The following is a 20,804-nucleotide window of genomic DNA, read 5'->3' on the forward strand; positions in this document are numbered from 1 at the left end:
CTGAGCTGATGGGAAACGTCTTAAACGTCAGCTCCCAGTAAACGGACTGCATTTATGCAGCACTTTTCTAACCAGTGGCCACTCAAAGCAATGTACAATGCTGCCTAACATTCACCCGTTCATGCACACACTCACACACCGACGGCGGAGTCAGCCACGCAGGGTGACAGCCCGCTCGTCAGGAGCAGTCAGGGTGAGGTGCCTTGCTCAGGGACACCTCGACACTCAGCTAGGAGGAGCCGGGGATCGAACCAGCAAGCAATCCGTTTACCAGCCATCCCGCTCTACCTCCCACATGCCTCCCTACTAGCACAGGGCTGGGGCGACTTGACCTGAGCAAAGAACCAGGACTCATTGATGAGGACCAGTCAGTCCTGGCTCTCCTCTCCTACCACGGCAGGGTTTGAGGAAGAGACAAACACATTGAAACGGACCGTTGAGATGCTTGAGGAAATAAAAACACACGCAAACAACTTAGTCATCCTCGGCTGAGTCGACACTGCAGCCCAAGTTATCTCCACGTCATGAGCGACCAGGGTGTGTCCCGACACACACACACCGCTATATCACACAACTTATCCACGGCGAAAATTCAAACCGCCTCTATACTCTCCCAGGGCGACACACACACAGGCTATCGATCTGATCTGATCTGATCGATTCTTCTGATTATTTTCGAGATTATTATTAATTCGTCCAGGAACGAGAAGTCGTGATATCAGGATATCAAGGCGACGCCTACGATGGTTTATTGAATCACGTTGAATCATAAATCAATAAAGTGCATCCTGAAACACTGTTGCCTATTGTATTGTTCGATTACCTCCGCACCCGTCTGGGCAAAATAAAAACACACGCACACGCACGCCGCGCGCATACACACGCACACACCCATTTTCCACACACGCACATAGAGGATGACCAAACTTATTTAGGTCTTGATCGCTCACACCCGTGTCATGTCTCCGTGAAGGGAGACCGGGGACCCGCAGACTGGGAGACCGGGGCGCAGCAGGTGCACCGGGTTCAAACACCCCCACGAGGGGGGAGGAAGAGGCGGCGGGGATGAACTTCCCCGGAGAATTCAGCCAAACTTACCACTTTGCTCCCCGAGAAAGACGAGTTTGAATTTCCTTAAAGGGTTCCCAAAGTCACTGCCCACCGACATCTCGGGCGGGGAGGGTGCTTCCGAATAGCTGACGAGACCCGGAGAACGGCTGTGTTACCGCCGCTGCTCGCTCTGCGCGCTGCTGCTGCTGCTGGGGGAGGCTGGATGCGAGATGCGACGTCTCTCTCTCTCCCTCTCAGGTCAAGCCGCTCCGTGATGGGAATGCTGCTGCACACGCCAGCTTTGCCCTTGTGTGCGCTTCTGCGCCTGCGCGGCCTCTCCTCGATCTCCCCCCCCCCCCCTCCCTCCTCCTCTCCCCCCCCCCCCCCCTCCCTCCCTCCCTCAGCCCGGTGACATGACGTCATGTTGAACGGAGATGGAGGATGAGCCGGTAACGGTGAGGACGGTACGGTAGCCATCCCTTTATAACGCGTTAAACAACTTAATACTAGACTAGACTTTGGCAGAGAGACAGGATCAACAGAATGAACATTTAATTTCAAACTTTTTATTTCCGGGAAAAATACTCTTTTATAATAACAAAATACACATTTCAATAATACACAATTATAATAAAAAAAACTAATTCCATGATGCCAGTAAACATCCTACTTTGTAGAAGTAAGATACTGTAAATATATTGTATTGAGTAACAGTGTATAAATGGATCAAACAATGATTATATCCGGTCACATTGGCCTCAGTTCTTTGAGACAGACTGCATGATGAACTTAAATATTAAGCTAAAGCATAAAAATGTTGCCCGTACGCAACGAGACACCTGAATCGGTTCAGTCCTGTGAAAATGCAAACGTAATCCTTCACATAGTCGAGCATTATACTGGCACTTAGACGGTGGTGGACTGGTCTGCTCCCATTCTGTCCCGACACTCACCTGCATCTCAACATCTGTCTAAAAATATATATCTCTAAAAACGTCCCAATTTGAGGTTCACACATCATAAAAATAAATCCTACTTTAAACAGGAGGTAATTTGAGGTCATGGCACTGAGGTCAAAGTTCGAGTCGTGGATTGTGTCGTTTCCACCAGCGCAGCTTAAGTCTGGACAGTTGGTCCAAAAGAGGGTTTTGACCTTTAGAATGCAGCGGAAACGAGCTTAAATCAGCATCCAATCAGGGGGCACACTGGGGCACAGTGTAGCAACAGCCAGTGTAGCAACAGACAGTGTAGCAACAGACAGTGGAACACCAGCCAGTGTAACACCAGTCAGTGTAACACCAGCCAGTGTAACACCAGCCAGTGTAACACCAGCCAGTGTAGCAACAGCCAGTGTAGCAACAGCCAGTGTAACACCAGCCAGTGTAGCAACAGCCAGTGTAGCAACAGCCAGTGTAGCAACAGCCAGTGTAGCAACAGCCAGTGTTACAACCAGCCAGTGTAACACCAGCCAGTGTTACACTGGCTGGTGTTACACTGGCTGGTTGTAACACTGTTACACCAGCCAGTGTAACAACAGCCAGTGTAACACCAGTCAGTGTAACAAACAGCCAGTGTAACACCAGCCAGTGTAACACCAGCCAGTGTAACACCAGTCAGTGTAACAACAGCCAGTGTAACAAACAGCCAGTGTAACACCAGCCAGTGTAACACCAGCCAGTGTAACACCAGTCAGTGTAACACCAGTCAGTGTAACACCAGTCAGTGTAACAACCAGCCAGTGTAACACCAGTCAGTGTAACACCAGCCAGTGTAACAACCAGCCAGTGTAACACCAGTCAGTGTAACACCAGCCAGTGTAACACCAGCCAGTGTAACACCAGTCAGTGTAACACCAGCCAGTGTAACACCAGTCAGTGTAACACCAGTCAGTGTAACACCAGTCAGTGTAACACCAGCCAGTGTAACACCAGCCAGTGTAACACCAGTCAGTGTAACAACCAGCCAGTGTAACACCAGCCAGTGTAACACCAGGCGGGGGCGGTAACGGGGGGTAACGGCGCCAGGGCGCGAACAGAGCTACACAGCTACGGCTGTTAACGGGCGGGCTGTGGCGGTGGAGCCGTCCCCGTTACAACGGTCCCTCCTCCGTCTTCTCCAGGCTGTACTCTCTGGTCCTCCGCAGCTTCCAGCCCAGCATGACCAGGAACACGATGCCCATGGACTTGAAGGCCAGCATCAGACCCAGGTACCTGCGGGGGGGGGCACAACATCCCTGGTGGTCAGCGACGGTGCGCCACTACACGTTGCCAAACAGCAATACACGTTAAGGCATGGAAAGCTTCTCCCGACCTGTTCCTCAAGGTGTTGTTGTCGTAGTAACCACAGCTCAGCTTGCTGCCACACTTGCGCTTCCACCAGACGCAGGACGAGTCGATGGCCATGCCGAAGAGGGCCGGAGCGGGAAGCCACGCTGGAAGACACGTTAGGGTTAGCATCATGCTACTAGCCTCCGAGGGGAGCGCTAAACGTGTTCGACAACACGTTAGCATAGCGTCACGTTATGTATTTCCTTACCGAGTACCCTCATGAGCATGAACTGGATTCCGATGGCGAAAGACTTTTCCTCAGGCGGAACGGTTCTGAAATTTAACGTAAAGGAAATCCGTCAACACACGAATTGTTGAAAGCCACACATTTTTTGGTTTCCTTTTCAGGTCAACCTAATTGGGACCCTTACTTTAGAAGCCCTACAGGTGAGACTTTGGACATTGGGGGTTCAAACCCCGTTAAGCACCCTAACCCCCGCTACGCACGCCCCCTAAAATATCCTTCCCAGTTGAACCCAGTTCCACATCCAAACCAGCGGCTGCGCTGGGAGTGTCCCCTGGTCTCGTACCGGAGCACCATCATGTAGATGGGGTTGTGGGAGAGGCTGGCGATCAGCCCAGCAAATGAGATGGTCAGCATGACGGGGAGCAGCAGGTGGGGACAGCTGTTGGGGCAGTGGCCCGGCACGGCCTGGGCCTGGAGGTCCGTCACACAACTGCAGCTGGTATACACCTGAGGACCACAAACACACACAACCACACGGTGTCGGTCGGGACCAGCCGTCGCAAAATTGACCCTTTGGGGACATCACAAGTGGGGGTCCCCACCCAGATGCATGATGGGTAGATCAGCCTACCAGGCGAACCAGTGGACTGAACCAGCTGGTAGGCTGATCCGTCCCACTGGTGATAATATCGGACTTCAATATCATGAATAAAGAGTGTATAAACAACGCACCAACTATTTGGATTCTGTAAGCGCTAAATCAGTCTATCGTCTTGAACGTACACATTTCAACCAAGATGGCAGCATTGTCGGCACTTATAGGAACACAAAAAAAACCTAGCTTAGCCAAGGATGGGTTAAAACAAGCAATTGAACACATCCTTGGCTAAGCTAGGTTTCTTAGAAACCGGTTCATGCTAGCTAGCTGGCATGCTATCATGCCGCTGGGAGTCCCCCTTCAAAGCCGGTGCTATCCGGTCTCGGCACTGACTTCTAATAGGGTTCTGTCTAGCCCCCACCAACCAGTGATTACTTGGGATTAATCCACCACCCCTGCGCTACGACCGATCGACTGGTACTCTGTCAGCCTGTCGCCCCGCCTCCACTCGCTAACATGCTAATAGCGTAGCTCCCCTCTGGAACACCCACTCTACGCTCTGTGGCTAATTACTTATTGATCGTGTTATTGATTGGGTTGTTGTGTTGGTGTGGCGACACAGCAGTTTCCGTCCCTCTTCGGATGTTAAATTATACGAGGATACAGATTAATAATTACACCGCACTGAAGGCGTCGTTTAGTCATCGAGAGCTTCTGGATTATCCAACAGCGTTGTTTTGTTCAGTTGTTATCGAGGAAGGTGGGAAGGTTATCAAAAGGGACTTTTATTTTGACATTTCCTCTCAGATGTCTTCCAGCGCAGTTTATCTTCTGTTCCTTATTGTTCTTCTCCTGACCTCTGACCCCAGGGTGACTCCGCCCTCTAGTGGGGGGAGGGGGGGCTCCCCTAACCTCTGACCCCTGGGTTTTCTCTGGCCCCTAGTGGACGGAGGGGGGGGAGCACACTGACCCCTGACCCCTGGGTTAGTCTGCCCCCTAGTGGCCGGAGGGGGGGCTCACCTGGACCTTGAAGGTGTTGTTGGGGTGCCGGGTGAAGTTGGTGCAGCCGGCGTTGCAGGGGGAGACGTACTCCACCCCGTCGGACCCACACACCGGGTTATAGCCCCCCTCGGGGCAGGAGCAGTTAGAGTAACAGACGGCCCTGTGGGGGGGGCGGGGGGGGACAGAGGGAGTGAGGATCTTTGGACACGCCTTTGACCCTGCTCATTCATATTTTAGATTTGGGAAGCGATGTTTATGTTTGTTCAGTTCACGGATCTAACCCCAGCACTGGGTCACCGGGTCAGCTTATTGATCTCCCCTAATGAGAGCCTGAGAGACTCAATGCAGCCTGCTGTTGTAGTGGAGAACCAGAGGTTCAGTGTAACAACAGCCAGTGCAAACAACCAGCCAGTGTAACAACAGCCAGTGTAACAACAGCCAGTATAATGGTGAAAATCTCGAACCATCAAAAACATGGTCCAAAAAGAGAAAAAAATGCCAAAAAACGAAAAAAACGCCTGCAAACACAAACAACAAACAACGGCTGAGGTGAACCCGAGGGTGCGGCCCTACCCGGAGGGGGTGGCGTGTGGGGGGTTGACCCCGAACACGTCCTGGGAGGAACAGCCCATGAAGAAGACCGGGACGAGGAGCAGGGCCGAGAGGGACAGCACCACCACCGAGAAGCGGGGGATGGCCTTCAGCGATAGCCCCGCCCTCTTCATGATGATCCCGCCCACCAAGATCCCCACCGCTAGCGAGGGCAGGTTCACCGCACCTGCAGAGCCAGCAGCCAATCAGAGGGGACCGTTTACAGATACAGACCAATAGGCTAAGGAATAGATAAGGAACTAAAAATAATAACTGGAGCCGAGAACCTTTGAGCAGGGAGTCGACACCCTGACCAATACCTATCCCTGATCTGCCCTGATCCAGAGAGAGAGAGAGATGAGCACTATCTATCCCTGATACACACACACACACACACACACACACACACACACACACACACACACACACACACACACACACACACACACACACACACACACACACACACACACACACACACACACACACAGAGACAGAGACAGAGACAGAGAGAGAGAGAGAGAGAGACTACCCATCCCTGATCCAGACTCAGACCCACCAATGAGCAGGCTGCTCTCCACGGGCGAGGCGCTGTACTGGTGCTCCAGGAACTTGTTGAGGAAGGTGGCCAAGCCGGCGATGACGGCTGAGAAGCAGCACTGGGAGAGGACCAGCATGAGGAAGAACGGACTGAGCAGGAGATGCACCAGCAGACTGGGAAACACTGGGGACACACACACACACACACACATCAGTATATATATAGTATATACACAAATCAGTTTATATTCACGCACACACATCAGTATACACACACACACACACACACACACACACACACACACACACACACACACACACACACACACACACACACACACACACACACACACACACACACACACACATCAGTATCTACACACACACATCAGTATATATATACACAAATCAGTACAGACACACATCAATATTTATACACACACACACACACACACGCATATATAATACGCAAATACATAACCCTACATAATTTAACGGTCACTCACTAAGTCACTCATTAACTAATTGACTAACTAACTACCTCAATAACTCTCTAGGTCACTCACTAACTCACTCTTCAGGAAGTCCAACAAAGACGACTTTTGTTTCTTGGTTTCTTCTGGTTCCAGTCTTGTGGTCGCTTCGGTCCCATTCATCTGACAAACACAAACATGTACAAATTAGAACGTTTATAACGATATTAAACATTTATATATTACTACGATTTTTAACCTTTAAATATTCAACCGGCATGTCAGTTATCAGAACAAGCGTGAGAATATGTAAGAAGAAAGTCAACATCTCAAGTGTAGCTCAAATGAAGTGTCCTCATGTAAAAAATGTAACAAAAAACATCGATGATAATACAAATAAATGGTAGGACTGCAGTGACTCAGCTTCGCCAGCAGGTGGCAGCAGAGGACAGCGGCTCTTACCTGGCTCTGCCGGCGCATGCTGCGGGGGAAGAAGAAGTAGGGGATGGAGGTGAGAGCCAGGCAGCACGAGGACACCAGCAGACCCATCCACCACGCCCCCACCCAGCGGGGGTCGTATGGGGTCAGCTCCTGGTGGCTCGCTGACAACAGAAAGAAGCCGTCAGATGAAGTCGTGGTGGTTTGGTACACGTAGAGTTTGCCACTCTACCCCAGTAGAGGCACCGACCATGTTTAGGAGAGGCTTGTTGTGTAATGAAAGAGGCCCGTCCATGGCAATAATGATGCAACACATACTGGCGAATATGTCAACATGACATTCTGAGTATAAATAAGAGTGCACCTAGCCTCCCTCCCTACCCCCCGCCACACTCCTCTAACGCATTTATTGTATGTTGTACGCCCTTACCCTTAAAAATAGTACTTAGCATTGTGTAGCGTCTTATCCTAGCCATCTCTGTTGTACGCGGGGAATGGGTTAACCTAGTGATTGTTAGCGCTTGGCACTTGGTTCTATGAACATCCTTACTGGACCGACCGAGATATATTGTTGTTTCTCTTTCTTCTGACAAATGGACTTATTGTACGTGGCTTTCGTTCAAAGCGTCTGCTAAATGTAACTGTAGATGTCTTTCCTGCGTCTACTTGTGTGTGATTGGTCGGTTGGTTCAGTGATCTCAGTGTGTGTGGCGGGGGGGGGGGGGGGGGGGGTACCTGATCCAGTCTTGTCCACGTCGACGTAGACCCGGAGTGCCGCAGAGCCCAGCAGGTAGCCGAACGCAGGCCCGAAGACGGAGACCGAGAACAGGATGGCTGAGGACCAGAGGGAGCACCACAGTGAGGACCAGAGGGAGACCCACAGTGAGGACCAGAGGGAGACCCACAGTGAGGACCAGAGGGAGACCCACAGTGAGGACCAGAGGGAGAACCACAGTGAGGACCAGAGGGAGCACCACAGTGAGGACCAGAGAGAGAACCACAGTGAGGACCAGAGGGAGAACCACAGTGAGGACCACAGTGAGGACCAGAGGGAGCACCACAGTGAGGACCAGAGGGAGCACCACAGTGAGGACCAGAGGGAGACCCACAGTGAGGACCAGAGGGAGAACCACAGTGAGGACCAGAGGGAGAACCACAGTGAGGACCAGAGGGAGAACCACAGTGAGGACCAGAGGGAGAACCACAGTGAGGACCAGAGGGAGCACCACAGTGAGGACCAGAGGGAGACCCACAGTGAGGACCAGAAGGAGAACACCAACTCACCCCCCCCTCCCCCCACTCACCACCCCTCCCCCCACTGACCCCCCCTCATTCCCCCCCCCCCCCCTCCCCCTCACCTCCCCCCCACTCCCCCACCCCCACACACTCCCCCCCCTCCCCCTCACCCGTCCCCCCCGTCCCCGCCCCCCCTCACTCACCGATGTAGAGCGGTGCGTTGGCGGCTCCGGCGAAGTCGTCGATGTAGGAGAGGCCGTAGGGCTGGATGGGCACCGAGCCCACCCCGAACAGCAGCTGGGCCCCCCCCATCAGCAGCCACACCCGGTGGGACGCGCTGATCCGCAGGGCCTCCTGGCCCGCCCCGCACGCCGCCGGGGCGCTGGCGTTGGCCGCCGCCCGGCAGAGGTCATGGCGGTCTGGTGGCGGGAGACAGACGGACGGGGGGAGGGAGGGAGGGAGGGAGGGAGGGAGGGAGGGAGGGAGGGAGGGGACGAGGTCGACAACAAGGGAAGGAAGCCGGTGAAGGACAAGTCGAGGCAGACAGGCCGACGGCGTCATTTCCTGGAGTCTGATATTTGGAGATATTCCGCGCCCCCGGATCGGTCGTCCGTGGCGGGGGTTATGCGGGCCGTGGGAGAGAGCGAGCGGAGAATCGGTTTCTAATCCCCAGCCGGGGATACGCAGTGGGGCCCCACTGCGTATCCCCGGCTGGGGTTCAACTCCTCAGGCTCAGGGATGGAGATCAGGGTGACTAAAGGTCAACTAAAGTTTAATTCAGTGAGGCCCGGTCATCTTTAGGATGCGTGTTTGTACCTTGGAGTCCGAGGGCAAGCAGGGCTCTAGAAACATCTGCAGTGTCAGAGGGAGGGGTGGCTGTTGGGGTCATCAGTGTCACCTGATGTACACACCTATTGTAAGTTGTACGTCCTGGCACTTAAAAATAGTACTTAGCATCGTGTAGCGTCTTATCCTAGCTATCTGTGTTGTATACGGGGAAGGGGCTAACCTAGAGATGGTTGGTGCTTGGCACTTGGTTCTATGAACATCCTTACTGTACCCACAGCGATATATTGTTGATTATCTTTCTTCTGATAAATGTACCTAATGTAAGTTCATTTGGATGAACTCGTCTGCTAAATGCCCTCAATGTAAATGTTAAGAGTCCGTCAACGTCCTCTGAACTCGCAGCAGGAACGACACCATGAGACGGACTTTGTCTTGGCGACATGGGTCTCCGGCGGTCAGCGTGTCGCAGACCTACGCCCACGGCGTCGCTACGGCGACGGGAGTAGGAGGCGGACTTCGGCCTGGGACCGGGGGACCCTCCTCGTCCTCCTCAACGGGAGGAAGAGTGTCAGGAAGGAAGCGGTCTTACCGTGCAGCACGGAGTCGAACTCGTAGGGGGGGTACAGGAAGTGGGGCAGCGTCAGCATCAGGGCGCTGACCGCCATCAGAAGGCCGCCCAGACCGATGAACCTCGGACGGTTCACGCGACTCCCGAAGTAACTCACGAACACGATCAGGATGGTGTTGCCGACCTAGGACCACATGGCGCGCGCACACACACACACACACACACACACACACACACACACACACACACACACACACACACACACACACACACACACACACACACACACACACACACACAGTTAGGAAGTTCATAGAACCAAGGGCCAAGCACTTCAACCAAGCGCCAACAATCACTAAGTCAACCCATTCCCGTACACAACAAAGACAGGTAGAAGAATGCTAGGTATTATTTTAAGTGCCAGGACGTACAACATACAATAAGAGCGCAAGAGGGGTGTGGGTCGGGGGAGGAGGGGTAGGGCGGGAGGCTATGCAGAGTCCAGGGGAACTCTAAACAAGTGAGTCTTGAAGAACTAGAATCTCATTGAGCTCTTAATGCTCAGATGCTACTGCACCGTGAGAAGCAGTCCCTGTAGCAGAGGCTCCCCAGAGGTCTGACCCCCTGTTCCAGATAGAGTTCACACCAAATACAATGTTTTCATATCAGCTGTTTGCACATGCAGTGGTGTGTCATGTTTCCAGCGGGCTATTCTATCTGCTGCTGCAGGGTTTCTCTGATGAACTACGACCCGAATAAGAACGAACACAATACTACTAAAGCCAAACCGATTCCAAGTATCTGAGTTGGGAAACTTGACAAGAGGAACATTTACGAGGCCAAGTAAACTCTCTCACGTTGTTTGGACGGGTTTTATCTAACCGGGCCTTGGGACATGGCTCAATGACCACACCGGGCTGAACCAACCCCCCAGACAGCGGGCGCGCGTGCGGGGGGGGGGGGGGGGGGGGGAACAGATCACAGATCACTGAGCTCCCTTCGCCTTCCTGTTGATCTGCTGCTCTGCTATCAGAGAGGCAGATCTGGGACCTGTGTGTTCTCTGAGAGCAGAGCTGTCGAGAGTTCATGCTCTCTCTCTCTCTCGCTATCTCCCTGTCTGTTACCATCGATTCGTCTGTCTCTCCGTCTCTCTCTCTCTCTCACACACTATCTCTCTGTCTGTCTCTGCCTCTATCTCTCTGTGTCTCTCTTTCTCTCTCTCTGTGATTAAAATGCCTTCCTGTCTGAACACATGTACCTGGAAGACTTAACGGTGAGGAAAGGAATTCCAATAATCTCGCTCCATCTTTCCCTCTCCGTCCCCTCTCTCTCTATTCTTCTCTTCCCCACATTTTAATACTCTCTCTCGCCCTCTCCCTACCTCACAACCTTCATTTCTCTGCCTCTCGGTCTCTTTGTCATTCAGTCCAAGAGAAGCAGAGACAGAAGGAAAGAGAGAGAGAGACAGAATACGAGAGAAAGGGAAAGTTCAGAGAGAAAGTGAGAGAGGATGATGTATGTCTGAAGAGAGATTTATAATTTGACCTGCTAATTAATCACCTGCTTTGACAATGTTAACATTTGTTTCTCATGCAAATAATGCTTTGCCAATACATTTTATTTGAGTGTGATTATGAGTGAGCGTGAGAGGCAGAGCCAGAGAGACAGAGCCAGAGAGGGAAAGAGAGAGAGAGAGAGAGAGAGAGAGAGAGAGAGAGAGAGAGAGAGAGAGAGAGAGAGAGAGAGAGAGAGAGACAGAGAGAGAGCCAGAGAGACAGAGCCAGAGAGGGAAAGAGAGAGAGACAGTGAGGGAGGGGGAGAGAGAGGGAGAGAGAAAGAGAGAGAAAGAGAGAGAGACAGAGAGAGACAGAGAGGGAGACAGAGTGAGAGCCAGAGAAAGAAAGAAAGAAAGAAAGAAAGAAAGAAAGAGAGATGGAGAGAGAGAGAGAGAGAGAGAGAGAGAGAGAGAGAGAGAGAGAGAGAGAGAGAGATGGAGAGGGAGAGAGGGGTTGACTGAGCCTCACCTCGTGGAGGGAGGACAGGGTTCCGGAGGAGGTGCTGCTGAAGCCGAAGCGCCGCTCTATGGTGGTGATGGAGCTCTTGAAGTAGGAGCTGTAGAGCAGCTGGGTGAGCTGCAGCAGGCCGTGGCACAGCACGAACAGCTGGGGGCAGAGGTCAGGGTTAGGGTCGGACACACATACAGGTGTCCACGCAGGTCTGCACCCCCGCTGCTACGATCCCACGGGAGCGTCGGACCAACAGCATTGATCCGATCCGGAATTCCGTGCATTTGCAGACTTTCCAGGGAGTTTTATGCAGAAGCTGAGACAGTTGCAGCCTGTGACTTTACGACAACACACCAACGAAGAAGTCCTCTCTTTTATCAGAACGTAGCAAAGGTCTTACTTCAAGGGTCAAGGGTCAGGTACGAAGGACAGTGACAGCGAGGACGTGTTCTGAGAATAGGATGCACACAGCTGGATGTGTGGGTTTCTGGGGTGTCTGAGTCGAAGCCGATGCCATCAGCGTCCTGCCGTCGGGCTGGGGACCGGGGAGCCATACCGGCCTCGGCCACTAGAGGACGAGTGGCGGCTGGAGTGTAAAGCATCCCCAAGTGTTGTTTGAATGTTTGTAAACACGGTCCACTTAACGCCCTTCACATACACTACGCACTACGGCCGGTCGCCTAGCAACACCGTCGGTTGGCCGTCAACAGATAAGTTCCCCGAAGGAAAAGGGAAAGCAACCGGCCTTAAGCGGTGGACCTGATACCAACCGAATAGTTACTAGTTACAACACACTGCATGGAAAGGCTGAATTGACGTCAGAACATCAAAACCCAAATAACAAAGCCACATACTTCAGATTCTGCTTGGCATTCTCTGGTCGGTATTTCGTTTGATTAAATAATAATACTTCTCCCTGACCCTGAACAAACGGAGGCCCTGAGCCAGGCGTTGGCTGAACACCAGACAAATGGAACAGGCTCCTCGTAAACAGACCGTACACAGCTTTAATACACTGGGGTCGCCCAGGGGCATGCTGGGATATGGAGTTCTTAATTAAAAGAAGAAAAGAGATTAGTCTATGGCCTCCACCACACAGAGAGAGAGACAGAGGGGAAGGGAGAGAGAGAGAGAGAGAGAGAGAGAGAGAGAGAGAGGGAGGGCGAGAGAGAGAGAGAGAGAGAGAGAGAGAGGGAGGGCGAGAGAGAGAGAGAGAGAGAGAGAGAGAGAGAGAGAGAGAGAGAGAGAGAGAGAGAGAGAGAGAGAGAGAGAGAGAGAGAGAGGTCAGAGAGGGAGCAGAAGCGAGTTGGAGAGAGAAGGAAAGAGAGAGAGAGAGAGATTGACAAATAATTTGGCCCTTTCTCTTTCATCGTCTCTAGCTTTCCTGCTCCCTCACTGACTCTCAGTGACTCTCTGCCCCTCTTTGTGTTTCAACTTCACTTGTTCTCTCTCCAGAGAGAGAGCGCGAGCACCAGCAGGGCTACAGAGAGAGAATGGCCTCTTGGTTCATCTGTGGACCAGAGAATGCTCTCATTAAAGCAAAGACTCCTGGTTTGTTAACAAACACAAAGTGCTCCCCCTCTCTCTCTCCCCCCCCTCTCTCTCTCTCTCCCCCCCTCTCTCTCTCTCTCCCGCCCCCTCTCTCTCTCTCCCTCTGTCTCTGTCTCACTCCATGCCTCTCCGTGTCTCTCTCTCTCTCTCTCTCCCCCCCCCTCTCTCTCTCTCCCTCTGTCTCTGTCTCACTCCATGCCTCTCCGTGTCTCTCTCTCTCTCTCTCTCTCTCTCTCTCTCTCCCCCCCTCTCTCTCCTCTCTCTCCCTCCCTCTCCCTCTCTCTTTAATTGTCCAAATGTTTAGACGCCGGTCGCTGGCCTTTGTGGGAGAATATTTCGCTCTCGGCCAGCGGGCCTCGGGCCCTCGCCCGGTGAGCCGCGGCGGCGGGTAGGAACACTGCGGTGGAGCGATACGCTGATCCACACCCTCCAGACATCTCATATTGATGATCCAACACGCTGTGTGGCGTGTGGTGTTGACACTGAGGGAGGGTTATTTATTCTGCTAGAGACTCACAGAATGCATTGATGCTTGTTTATTAGCGCGCATAATATTTACGAGGGCCCGATTGTTATAATCAATCAATGTTTAATGCAAGAACTTAAAGCTGGGGCTCAGAGCTGAAACATTAATTATGTGTATGAATGTATAATGTATATTCAATATGTATAATGTACATTCAACAGCTATGACCACTGAAACATCTATAATAGATAGATGATATATCAGATAGATAATCATGTATAATTATGCAAAGCACGTTTACATACATTCCATTCTGACCAACACTGCAGTATTGACCAATCAAGATGATGAACGACTTATGAACGAGCGCAGCAGTCATAGGTCACTGTAGGGGGCCGCGGCCCCCGTATCCAGGGCCGGTCGCCGGGTGTGGAGAACGGGAGGAAGTCCTCACTCAGGTCCCCATGACAACCCCCCGTGGAGACACGCGCTGGGACCATTAGTCCAGACAGCCCTGGCTTCCTACAGGAAGTACTTTTAACACAGGAAACACCTCCCCGCTCTCTAGCAAAACAAGGAGCCGCGACGGAAAGGACCGCGATAGCCTTGATATATCTGAAGAGCTTCCTTCTGAGGAGGGACAATCTCCCAACATTCTTCTGCACAATAGGATCGAGATCAAAGCTCAGGCCTTGACCCCCACACACACACACACACACACACACACACACACACACACACACACACACACACACACACACACACACACACACACACACACACACACACACACACACACACACACACACCGGGACGCGACTCTCGCCCCTCAGAATAACTTCTGGCTCGTAAATCTCCCACGAGATGGGACTCATCCAGCGATGGTGATATCTATTCTAATAATAACAATAATAATAATACATTCTACCTATAGCGCTTTTCTGAAGATTCAAAGACCCTTTACAGAGTGAACACAAAATAAACTAATTGAATAAGAACTTACTGTATGTAAGTTCCTGTTTTAAAAGGATGAAGGGGAGAGAATGGAAAGTTATGTGGTGAAAGCGATCTTAAAAAGGTTGTATACACTCTTATGGCAATATCTTCGTTGTCTAATATTCTGTTGTTTTTATATAGAAATACAATCAACGATAGGCCTGTTGTACTGTTGTGTTCAAAAGGTATTAAAGCACTCAGGATGAAATACCTTATGTAAGAGAATCTAAAGGTGGTCACGTCGTCTGGTTAAATACACTCATCTTTCATAGGACAAGTGAAGCATTCTGTTAAATAAAAACACCAGAGGGAAGGGAACTCTGTTTTATGCGCAGGTGAAGGCCAAAGCAGAGTCAAAGTCGCGCCGAAGACAAATAGTGATGAAAGACAGCAAACACAGAGTGCTGAACAGCTTGTTCTGCTGCCATCAGAAGACAGATGGCTTCCAGTAGACCACGTCTGACCGGCTCTGCAGAGCAGGTTCAGCCCAAAGTCTGAGAACATTGAACCTCGCGCACAGGCCTCCTCCAACTCTCTCTGAAACACAGAGAGAGTAACGATGGACCGGCGACTCTGAGAAAACAGTTTGATAACACCACTTAGCACACTGAGGCTGAATTCAGACGTACAGGACATCATACATCTGGCTCGGGTTGCTTTGTATATAGGTGCAGAAAGAGGTTTATACATAATTAGGTTCATTATTTATTTGGATGCATAACAAAGTTACATTTGTGTGCAACATTACAGACGGTTAAGTTTGGAGGAAAGTTTGAATCGTCAAAGTTGAGGTATATTATCCAATTACGCTGGGTGTTAGCTAAGAGTTAGTATACCTAGCTGAGCTTGTTTAAGAGGAGGTTAAGTTGAAGTTAGGCGTCATGGTTTGAGGGTTTGCGTTGGTTAAGGTCCAGGTCAGGGCCTGTGAGGAGCAGCAGAAAAGTCTGCATCGGGATTCAAGCTGAACCTACAGACGCCCTGCCTGGATCAGAGGCGGCGGGGGCCTCTGATCCACATGGGGGTGAAGGAGGGCAGCCCTCGCTGTTCCTAAGCCCAGGGACGAGCTGCGTTATCGGGGAGAGCACCAGACCGTAGGGGGGTACAAGACTCCTGCTGGGTTTAAGGCTGCAGTCATTCCCTTCATCTCCTGTTGGACCTTACTTTACAACTGATGCCCGCGCTGATAGACGGCAATCAGCTCCTACTGTCAATACGCTGTGATTGGCATCAGGTGGCCTGCAGTTACTGTAAATACTGTTGATTACTGGAAACCGGCCCACACAGGAATAGCTCCAGCACATAACAAGTATATCTCAACTGTACTTGATATATTTATATAGGTCTTTGTATAGTGAGTATATTATGCAGGGCTAGGATAATATTGTATATAGTACTATATATATTGAGTATATAGTATAGAGGGCTAGGATAATATTGCATATAGTACTATATTGAGTATATAGTATACAGGGCTAGGATAATATTGCATATAGGACTATATTGAGTATATAGTATACTGGGCTAGGATAATATTGCATATAGTACCATATTGAGTATATAGTATACAGGGCTAGGATAATATTGCATATAGGACTATATATAGTGAATATATGGTATAAAGGGCTATGATTATATTGTTTACAGGAATATATAGTGTATATTGTATTTAGGCCTATAAAGAACAAAAACAACTTTAAATTGCAGGGCCATATTTGTTATATGAACTTGAAAAATACATTGCTCTTTTAATAAGTGTAGTGCATTACTAATATATGGTTTAATATTGCTTTTAAGTAAGTTGTATAGACCCAATGTAATTTCAAGTAATTTACATTCAAAACTAAATATTTCAGCATAGCAAAAAGGAAATGATGAAGTTTTAAGCTCCCTTATTAATATATTTTTCTTTTACATTCGGTACCAATAAGCAGGTTATTTATAATTTGAAATATATATTTTTGAAATCCTTAGTTTCTCTTTTTGTAGCCAAGACTTATTACTTATACCGAGTTATATCTCACAAGCTCACAGACGCGACTGATGCACGTAACGTTGATGATCGACAACGGTTTGCAGTGATCAAGCAGAATCACATTCACAGCGAAGTTACACTGTCCTGCGCTCCGAGTTTTGCCTCAGACATTCATGCATCCCCATTAATCGTTTGAGGAGTTGTTCTCGGCAGGGCTCCAGAGACACAACCACAAGGAAACACTGACTGGAGGTGAGCCGCCGTGCATATCTCCACATCTCCTATCTGCCCATCTCCCAGCACACATCTCCTGCAGGTATGTTGTTGAGACTCCCTCTACCACACCGCTCTAGTCACAACACCGGCAGAAGAGAAGCATACCTTGATGTTCCCGAACAGCCGCTTGGGTTTCTTCATGTCTTTGGAATATAACTCCATGATGATGTCCAGAAGGTGCCGGTATCTCTCTGCGTCAAGGTCTGCTGTGAACTCAGGTTGTCCTCCTCCTCAGAAGGGCTTTATCATAGTGTGGGATGTCGTCAGCGAACTCTCCTCCCACAACACAACTCAACACATCGCGCGCGCTCGCTCGCTCTCTCTCTCTCTCCCTCTCTCTCTCCCTCTCTCGCATTATTTCTCGATAAACGTGACGCGTAGCTCTCCAACTCAAGAACACTTCAGATCTTATCCCCCTGAAGGGGAGACTTCCAGACAGGACCCTCCTGAAGGAGGAACCTCCAGACCATAACCCCTTAAGGCCTGCAGGGGCGTAGGAAGCGGTCCTGGGCAGAGGGGGCCGGGCTCAGCGGGGGGCCAGGGGGTCCTCCCGACGTCATGCTGCTGTATTCACGCCCTTTCTGCTCTGTTCCAGAATCAGGCCACACGACTTTCGGCTATATACCGTAGGGACTCTGCAGGCCTAACATGGGAGACACTCTCGGGGTATTGATGGGGGGGGAGTCTGAGAGAAGAAGGGAGCGACATCGCGATTAGTCATAATCGTGACTAATGGTTATGACTGTCTAGCTAGCTAACTTCGGATAACAGTCTCGTCGTTGTTCGGGCACTCATCCAACCCTGTTATAAAGCCGGAATAAAACAAATAAATAAAAATAAAACACAAGAAGGACTTATGATAATAAAACCTTGGTTCTCGGTTAAACTTCCATTTCATTCAGATAGGTAGCAACTTGTGCAGCGGAGCCTCGAGCGCTAGCATGCATGTCCATTGTCATTTGGAAGGGGAGTATTTCGCCTAGAAAATCTATCAACAGATATTTTAACATTCCGATATTTTTTTATTGTTCCTTAAATCAGATTACAAAAAATGTGTGGCGATCCCACTTTTAAGGAAATGCAATAATAAAGTGCATCTTAATATAGGCTGATGTATTGATCAAGGATCAGATTCATTTTGTCATTTGCGTCACCTCGTTTAAAGGTGCTCTGGTGTCCCTTTCCTTATTTTTTATTTTTTTCGTTTAAACAAGTTTGAGTTGATTTTCTTTTTGAAACATATGGACACATAGAAAGCACTCGTTTGGAAGACTCATAATCTGGCTTTTCTACCAAGAGGATAAGGCCCATATGTGATTATTTTCTGTTCTGACTTTATTCTCCTGGAAGTCTACTTCATGCTCCAACTATGGACAAAAACAATGTCTCCTGTTGGACCTTACTTTACAACTGATGCCCGCGCTGATAGACGGCAATCAGCTCCTACTGTCAATACGCTGTGATTAGCATCAGTTGACCTGCAGTTACTGTAAATACTGTTGATTACTGAAAACCGGCCCACACAGGAATAGCTCCAGCACTGGGGCACATAACAAGTAGGGCTTTAGGTAGCCTTATATAGCATACCGGCCTAGGATAATATTGTATTTAGGACTATGACAAACCACAAGTTCTTTAAACTGAAGGACCCTTTTTCTTTTGTGACAAGACTTGGAAGAATTAAACTCTATTAATGCATGTATTACATTAGTAATCTTTGGTTTAATATTGCATTGAAAGTAAGTTGTAGAGACCGATGTAATTTCAAGTATTTCTTATTGATCAAGAACTAAAAAGCAGGTTCTTTAAAACCGTAATTTCCCTTTTTGCATTAAACAGGAAAAGGTTGCGTCTCTCAGGCTGGCGGAGGAGTTGGAGTTAATTAACTTGTATTCATTGGAATAAAACTGATAAAACGGGCAACAGAATTGTCTATTTCCCACTTCTCATGTATAAAATACAGGAGGGGGGGGGGGGGGGGGGGGGGAATCTCCAAACAAATAAAACACACTTCAAATAGTTAGTTTGAGTCCAGAGCGACTGGACAGGACTGATTGATGACACCAGCCGAGCACAGACCCAATGGCAGGAAGCCTACATTAACAGCCAATGGAAAGGCCATGCAAAAACTAAATATAACCTGGCATGATCGCTCAGAAACCTTGGTTAGCGAGCCACCATCACAAGACGCATAACAGCCCCTCATCTCGATCTATTAGACATGCGGCGGTCTGGGAGTAAACATCATGTTTCAGTTCAACCTGCTCCTAGGTCACAGGTCAAACAGGCCAAACCCGATGACACAAAGTGACTGCTGCTGGTTTAGACTGCATCACACAACTCATGGATTCTCCTTTACTGATCGGCTCAAATGTGTCCAATGGTGTGGTGGACAGTTTGTCACATGACACGATGGCACCTGTTTTAGCCAATCAGAGGACTGCAGTTACCTGTATCATACCAGATGAACAAACCTTTGAAATTAGCATTTAATTTAAACACGATTCTTATTTCACAGACAAACAACTTTTCTCCTCAGTTCTTCAGTTTGTAGAAACGATGGCTTAGCATCTTAAAGTGGCAAAACCCTGGAAAAGGGCCAGCAAATAACTATAATTAACCCTAAAAACAGAGTCCTAATATCCACACTGAACATTAACTATACAATCCTCATGCCATATTCCTAAATGGCGTCGTTATAGAATGTGTTTTGCTTTGTGATTATTTTAACCTGCTGAGTTGAATGCATTTATTACCAGCAGAGCGGTTGGTTGATAAGAACTATGTGAGAGATCACCACTTATTGTCTCCTGGCTTAGAAACATCTGGGCGTCCTGCCAACGGATTAATTAACGTCTCAGTGTGTCCCCGGTCTACTGTACATAAACAGTTATGTACTGTACAGTAAACACCGTCCTATACGGCTGACATACGTCCTAACCTGATGCTGCACAGTACGGCAGCCATGATACTGTGGACTATATACCCTGCACTGGTTACCAGTCACCCCGTACAAGACCATGGAGTGGACTCTACTGAACTAGTTAGCTCTCGCCCCCCCGTATTAGACCCTACAGTGGTTTCTACTGCACTAGTTAGCTCTACAGTAACCTGTAATAGACCGTACAGTGGATACTAGTTACCCTAGTTACCACTGCACTGGTTACCAGTGTTGATGTGTCCCTGAGCAAGACACTTAACCCTAACTGCTCCTGACGAGCTGGCTGTCACTTTGCATGGTTGAATCTGCCGTCAATGTGTGTATTAACCGATGTAAGTCGCTTTGGATAAAAGCGCAGCCCAACTGTGTCGTGTTTTTGTCAGCGTCACACAGGCTACGTTTGTATTTTGAATCATACAAAAATTTGTGAGTTCACAGAAATGAAGCGCTGGGACTCCTAACCCCCGCCCCCCCCGGTTATTTGGAAGCGACAGCAGCTGTGACTCCTCATCAGCGAGGAGCGAGAAACACAGACCCCCACACTGGAGGCCGGAAACCCCCCCGCCCGGCAGCGCGGCCCTGGAAGTAGATCCGGTCTCCCCTGTTGGCGGAGGGATACAGGAACCTCACCGCTGAGCCCGAGCGCGCATCCATCAACAACCTCTTCATTTATAGGAGCAGAAACATCAACGCTTGGCAAATGACAGGGCTGTGTACTAAATATAGCCCCGCCAGCCAGATAAACGTTAATCTGTAATCACGGTTGTTGTTTCTACGCCTCCAAGGCCTTGAAGGAG

General features: G+C 49.7%; 2 protein-coding genes across 3 annotated transcripts in view; both read right to left on the bottom strand.

Annotated features, from left to right (window-relative positions):
* Nucleotides 1-1,376, bottom strand: part of rab6ba (RAB6B, member RAS oncogene family a) — a 35,288-nt gene extending 33,912 nt beyond the window's left edge. The window contains exon 1 of the mRNA XM_056604198.1: nucleotides 1,099-1,376. Within this exon, the coding sequence (XP_056460173.1) occupies nucleotides 1,099-1,168 (70 nt within the window). The 5' untranslated portion in view covers nucleotides 1,169-1,376. The remainder of the gene's footprint in view (nucleotides 1-1,098) is intronic.
* Nucleotides 1,377-1,504: 128 nt separating this feature from the next.
* slco2a1 (solute carrier organic anion transporter family, member 2A1) lies at nucleotides 1,505-19,014 on the bottom strand. Of its 2 annotated transcripts, XR_008897098.1 has the most exons (15): nucleotides 17,172-19,014; nucleotides 11,824-11,961; nucleotides 9,821-9,983; nucleotides 8,646-8,861; nucleotides 7,942-8,040; nucleotides 7,231-7,370; nucleotides 6,870-6,951; nucleotides 6,315-6,479; nucleotides 5,738-5,942; nucleotides 5,183-5,324; nucleotides 3,908-4,071; nucleotides 3,586-3,650; nucleotides 3,361-3,481; nucleotides 3,070-3,260; nucleotides 1,505-3,002 (listed from the first exon to the last, which is right to left on the bottom strand). XR_008897098.1 is itself a non-coding variant. In XM_056603989.1 (14 exons), exons 1-14 carry the CDS (start codon nucleotides 17,226-17,228, stop codon nucleotides 3,140-3,142), a joined length of 1,878 nt encoding a protein of 625 aa, XP_056459964.1. In that variant the 5' UTR covers nucleotides 17,229-19,014; the 3' UTR covers nucleotides 1,505-3,139. The 2 variants fall into 2 exon arrangements, 1 of the variants encoding a protein (XP_056459964.1); XM_056603989.1 differs by having other exon boundaries at nucleotides 1,505-3,260.
* Between the last annotated feature and the right edge of the window lie 1,790 nt (nucleotides 19,015-20,804).

The sequence above is a fragment of the Gadus chalcogrammus genome, chromosome 12 (genome assembly GCF_026213295.1).
Source record: "Gadus chalcogrammus isolate NIFS_2021 chromosome 12, NIFS_Gcha_1.0, whole genome shotgun sequence".
NCBI classification, from domain to species: Eukaryota; Metazoa; Chordata; class Actinopteri; order Gadiformes; family Gadidae; genus Gadus; species Gadus chalcogrammus.

Bases quoted from the DNA above. Each gene is read 5' to 3' on its own strand.
- slco2a1 (XM_056603989.1), bottom strand. From the start codon at position 17,228: ATGGAGTTATATTCCAAAGACATGAAGAAACCCAAGCGGCTGTTCGGG. The intron at 5,325-5,737 runs GTAGGGCCGCAC...CCCCCCCCACAG, and splicing joins CCACACGCCACCCCCTCCGG to GGCCGTCTGTTACTCTAACT. The intron at 3,261-3,360 runs GTCGGGAGAAGC...CCCCCCCCGCAG, and splicing joins AACAACACCTTGAGGAACAG to GTACCTGGGTCTGATGCTGG.